Here is a 6,000-nt window from a genome sequence, read left to right as displayed (position 1 = left end):
CAAAGTCAATAAATATTTTAATAACAGTTTCATTACTATTCTTATTATTTCTTTATTTATTTTGAATTTGAAGTAAAAAATAATCTGTCCTTAATATTACATTATTTGTTTTAAAAAGTAAAGGGGGAAAAAGCCAAATGCTGAAAGCAAAATTATACATTTTTATACATATTTAAAAAGATAAAATATTGTTTTGGTTTTTTTAAGTTTCATTTAAAAAAACAAAAACTTATTGAATAATTGTCTTAATTATAAATTAAGAAATACCAAAATGTTTCTTAGGAGAACCAATAATATAGAACACCATACTAAATAAATCAACTGCACATGCTCTAAAGATACTAATTTTGAATTAACTGGGGTCTAGACAAATAAGTCGAAGGACAAAGGTTAGGTCAAAGGTAAAACATTAGTGCTGTCATCTACATGCTTTCCAGGATTATATTAGTGTTTAACTTGATTACATTAGTGTTTAACTTAAAAAGATGTTGCAGGTGTGACTTTAACTAAATGTCACACCCTCAACAGGAACACGTCACACCCGCAATGCTTAATAACTCCAATTAAAACATTAATTAATTTTTTTCTGCTTGTTGTTCAAAGTATTTTAGTAAACTATTTTTGAATACAAAGTTTCAAAACTTTCAGGCAAATAAATTTTTCTGTGGAAATATTAATGTATTTTCTTAATAACACAATAATTAAGAATTAATTAAATATGCTTACCTTTTGTAGTGAAAATTAGTAGACATTTCTCTTCTGGAAAAAACTTGCTAATGAATGTCAGATTATGTGTGAAACTTTATAGATTTGTAGAATTATTTGTTCAGCTGCATTAGCTCATGCAACATAAGCAGTTTTGGTGCAGTCTACAGTCGAACCTGTCTATCTCGAATTTTACGGCAGAGAAGAAAAATTTGAGATATGGAGGTTTTGAGGCACATAGGTTTTGAAAAAAGTTCTAAAAATAAGAAATTGGAGCAATGACTCGAAAGTAAAACTCTGGAAATGGATATAAAGCTGGAAAACTTGCTTCTTGTACATAAAGTTTTAATTCTGGAGCATTATGTGACTGCTAATATTAAGAAAAATGGTTTTTGTCTAAAAATTCCAGTTAATAAAGATCGTTGGGGATCGAATTCAAGAAAGACACTTTAGTCGAAATTCGAGATATAGTTTTTCAGAAAATTTCATTCGAGACAAACATGGGGGAAAACATTGAATTAATACTTTATGGTACAGAGGAAAATGAAAAACTTCGACATAGAGAGGGTTTTAGAGATAGGCAGGTTCGAGATAAACAGGTTCGACTGTAGTTCACAATGATATAGTTCCACTTTAGTAATTAAAATTAGTGTGTTGATGACATAAATGAAATTTTTTTTCAATAAAATATGAAATAGTATACTTTTAACAGTGTGTATGCAAAATTTCAACCATATTGAATAAAATTTGAATTTTCATCCTCATGTCCACTTTTTTTTGGATTGAGCATTGTAGGGCTTTCTTGGTTCCTTTAAGAGGTTTTCCACTTCCAGCTCAGTTACTTCCTATTCCAGACTGATGAGTGCTAATAAGCACGAAACTGCAGTCCTTGGTTGGAATGACTGAGCTGGCGGTGTATGTATAGCTTAATATTTTTTCGTTAAGATTTTCTTAATATCCTTCTAATTTTGAAATATTGGGAAATGAAAAGTGTATTGTATGAGATATTTGTTAAATTTTTTTGAAAATGTTACACTTTTTTTTATTTGTTCCTTTTATTTTCGTTGACGCAGATCAAACCTTGTAGAAGTTGTTGCTAAAGCCTCATTGAAGATGGACAATTCTCAGGTAAAGTCAACCTCATGATCTGTTTTTCAAAATTATTATATTTTAACAAGGTATTACTTTAAATCTGAGCGGTAAAGATTAATCTGTAGTACCTTTCCTCTCTGGACAAATAGTAGCAACAGTAATACAGGAGAGTTCAAAATATATGATAGAAAGTAAGCAGTCTTTTAAAAAAATTACAGCATGCAAGAACATATAATTAAGAGCAAGATTCTGAGAAAATGGCACGCCTAGCATCATGAGTTGATTCATACCATCTTAGGTTTTTTTCAAAAAATAACCAGTTTTTATTCATCTTATTGAAAGACTAAATCCAAAATTTTTGGTTCTAAAGTTGAGCTGTTCAGTTTTTTGTATAACTAAAGGCTTGTGTGCGGTATTAAAAATTAAGCACAGTTATGAGATATAGAAATTGTTATGTGCCACAACGCTTTCAGAAAACAGTTTACCTCTAAATTTGTTTTATAGAAGGATGTAACTTAATATAATAAATGATAAATCTGAGGCAACTAGCTGCGCAAGGTCAATGAAGGTCACAAAAAAGTGGTATTTTCGATGTTTTTTTTATCGTTTTTGAGGTCTAAAAACAGCTTGCACCTTTCAGTTGCCGCGACAAAAGTAGTATCGCTTGAAAAGCAAGTATAAGTACTTTTAAAAAATGTATAATTTTTTGTGGCAAGTTCAATGTACTTTCAGTTACATTAGACCGAAGTATGGAAAATGTCATAGTTTACTGATATTCAAATGATCGTAACTTCTTGCCCGAACAACATATTGAAATATTTTTTTTGCCATTATTATACTGTATTATGTGTCTTACCATGGCAGTAAAATCCATTGAGCGGAAATGCTTTTAAAAAAAATTAAGGTTTTTTAAAACTTAGCCTTTTGTTGCAGGCTGGGCTTTTTGCTTTTTGATACTGGTTGCCTGACTTACTCTAATGCTAATCATTAAGTTTGCAAGTGATATTTTAATGCTTTGTGACACATATATGAAAATTTTGGTATTTATTTAGTTTTACAATATGGCATTAGTAACATTTTAGTGAAACTGGGGACAATTGATCCCTTTTTTTGTTGGAGCTTATAACTTGTGTTTTATTCAATTAAGCATCACACGTTACATATTTAGAACAGTCTTTTCCCCATCAAAATGCTATACCGTTTTTAAAACATATATTAGAATAAAATATTATAAAGAAAAAAACCGAACGTAGTAAAATAATCAAATCTTTGTACAAGAAGACTTGATCCCAGTCTGCAGGAGACTTGATAATAGTGGCAAAAGAGTCCTTATATGTGTTTTAAATGCAAGTCAAACATTCATTATTGTGACATTATTATTATTTACTCATAAAAAGATCAAATTTATCATGTCAAATAAAAACTAAAATAAAACAAACAATCGACAGTAAATCAACAAACAAAACATGTTTAACAAACAAAATCAACTCTAATAGGAAATAATTGCTAAAGAATCAACAATTTAATTTTGTCATAAATCTTGATCAAGTATTAGTGAAAACTAAAAAATAAATATCAAAACTACATTTAAACTTTAATATACATGCTATTAGTGATGAGCAGAATTAGTGTTTTAATATCACAAACTATAAAAGTATTACAAAATTGACCCCAACAATCATCTGAAATTAGTGGTTGGAATAAAAATGAAAAGAATATTAGTTTTCGAATTTTAAGAATTATTTTGGAAAATTAAAGCATCTAATAAGCTTAGTAGTAGATGTAATAGATGGTTAGGGCATTTTTAATTTTTGCTGAATACTTAATCAAGATTGATGAAAAAGTATTAGTTTCTTTAGCAATGATGGTTATTTCCTGTTAGGCAATTTTGATTGTTAAATTGGGTTTATTAGCTATTGTTTTTTTTTGTTTCAGTTTTTAATTTGACATCATCAACTTTGTTCATTTTTTAACGACATATCTCGTCCATTTAACATGTAATTGGGTCATTCCATGTTAAATCACACACCTAAAAAGTGAGTGCTCATAGATTATAACAATATTTTGCAGGTTCATACCCATTCACTAAGTGGTATTAAAAAAAATTTTGACCCTCTAGCTGTTGTTGTATTTTAGATATAAGGGGTCGAAATTTTAATGTTTTGCTCCACCGGCTCATACTTGCCTGACCATAACTCTGGAACTTTATATATTTTGAAAGTTTACATTCAGAGCTTTAAAATGATATATTACTTGATACAAAAATACAATTTTTCATTTTGAAGGTCATTTGAATTGAACTTTTGACCTAGAGTGTTTTCAAAAGTACTATTATTTTCTTTTCTTGTGCCAAGTTTTATGTTGGGACAACACTGGGATTATGCATAATTTAACAATTTTTCATTTTGAAGGTCATTTGAAATTGACCTTTGTTCTTGAGTATTTCCAAAAGTTATAATTTTAAAAATCTGAAAAAATATATTTTGTATACACTGTAATTTTCTTTATTTGTGCCAAGTTTCATGTTGGGACAACACTGGGATCATGCATAATTTAAAATAAACGTGGCCCAAAGTGGCCCAAAAAAATTGCCATCAATTGAAGATCAAATATATTTGCCCAAATGTGTCATAATCATGCTGATAATATAACATTAGAAAAATGAAAAATTCATTCAATGTGATGTACAATGAGTAAATTACATAAAATAATTATACAAGTTATCCATGCCGTCAAACTTGACTTAACAGTTATATACTTCTTCCTGACAATGCTTTGCTAGATTGCTTTCTGCTTCTGCAATTTTATATCTCCTTCCAGTTTGAGTAAAAACTGGTCTCAAGTCTTTACGCACACAATGTTATGGCAGTTGTTGACTGGAGTATTGCATTGTCTTCACACGAGGCAACTTCGTAGATTCAATTTTTCTTCTAAAAATACCCCACAACGCTGTTAAAACTGAGCAGAGTTGACTCAACAAATTTACTCGTGTAAAGCAAACGCTTGGCAATGTCCCTAAGAGTTGAATCAACTAAGAAGTTGATTCAACTCATCGAGAAGAACCTTGTTGTTGTTGTCTTGTGCCAGCAAGGCTGGAAGTTTGGGGTGCGCTGCTTCATTTTTCCAACTGTGCCGTAATTTGGTGTGAAGTCCGTCTTCCACAATACACACATGCCATGGGGAATAGGGTAGGCAACCAATCACTGCATAACAACACATTCACACAAAGGAGAGAGAGAAAGTACATCCATGCTCGAGTCGGGATTCAAACCCGGGACTACCCCATCACAGGCAAGGAAAATAGCATCTGTAAGTCAATCTGCAGACGATATTTAAAATAGAGCAAATATAATTTAAAAATATTTTTACGTTTCTAATTTTATCGTCTGCCAAAGGTTGCTATATCAATTTTTTCAAATTTATCATCAAACATCCGTTGCATGAAACATTAAATTATAGCCAATCCTCTAATTGTCCTAACATGAAACTTGGCACAAATAAAGAACACAATAGTATGCATAATATATATTTTTTGAGATTTTTAAAATAATAACTTTTGGAAATACCTAAGGTCAAAGGTCAATTCAAATGACCTTCAAAATGAAAAATTAATAAATTATGCATGATCCCAGTGTTGTCCCAACATGAAACTTGGCACAAATAAAGAAAATAATAGTGTATACAAAATAAAGGTCAAGATTCACGGTCGCCACTCGCGACCAGGTGACCTAGTTTGAAAAAGTGGCAACCTAAAAAACGTCTTCAGTCGCCATTTTTACCCCTGTTGTTCCTAATGAAAAACAATCTTGGGATGAACAGGAATTATGCACAAACTTAAAATGGTGGAAGAAAATAAATTTCTTTGGAAGCATACGCCTGAGGATAAACACTGAGGGGAGGGGGGGGAGGTTGCTCAAGGGAGTTCGTTTTTTGAAAAGAACGGCAATGCTTTTAAGTTACCTGTGAAACGCCATATTTGGTCACTCATACCTGGAAGTAGGCAAGATACTAAGTTCTTATGTTTTCAAAAACAAAGCAGAATTTGATTTTTATTAAAATTCAAACTAGTGAAAATAATGCAAAATTTGCTGCAAAGCATTTTATTTATTTACTTTTTTTTATTAAATGAATATTTGAAATAATTTTCTTGCGAAATACAAATACAAATACAAATGTGACGACCAGCAACAGGCACTGGGCCCA

General features: G+C 30.6%; 1 protein-coding gene across 1 annotated transcript in view; it reads left to right on the top strand.

Moving 5' to 3' along the window:
• The first annotated feature begins 1,818 nt into the window (after positions 1-1,818).
• Positions 1,819-6,000, top strand: part of LOC129219173 (serine/threonine-protein phosphatase 6 regulatory ankyrin repeat subunit A-like) — a 42,803-nt gene continuing 38,621 nt past the window's right edge. The window contains exon 1 of the mRNA XM_054853493.1: positions 1,819-1,833. Coding sequence (XP_054709468.1) covers positions 1,819-1,833 — 15 coding nt within the window. The remainder of the gene's footprint in view (positions 1,834-6,000) is intronic.

Source organism: Uloborus diversus, chromosome 3, assembly GCF_026930045.1.
Source record: "Uloborus diversus isolate 005 chromosome 3, Udiv.v.3.1, whole genome shotgun sequence".
Classification (NCBI taxonomy): domain Eukaryota; kingdom Metazoa; phylum Arthropoda; class Arachnida; order Araneae; family Uloboridae; genus Uloborus; species Uloborus diversus.
Note: the sequence above shows the minus strand (reverse complement) of the source record. Positions and strands in the feature narration are given on the sequence as shown.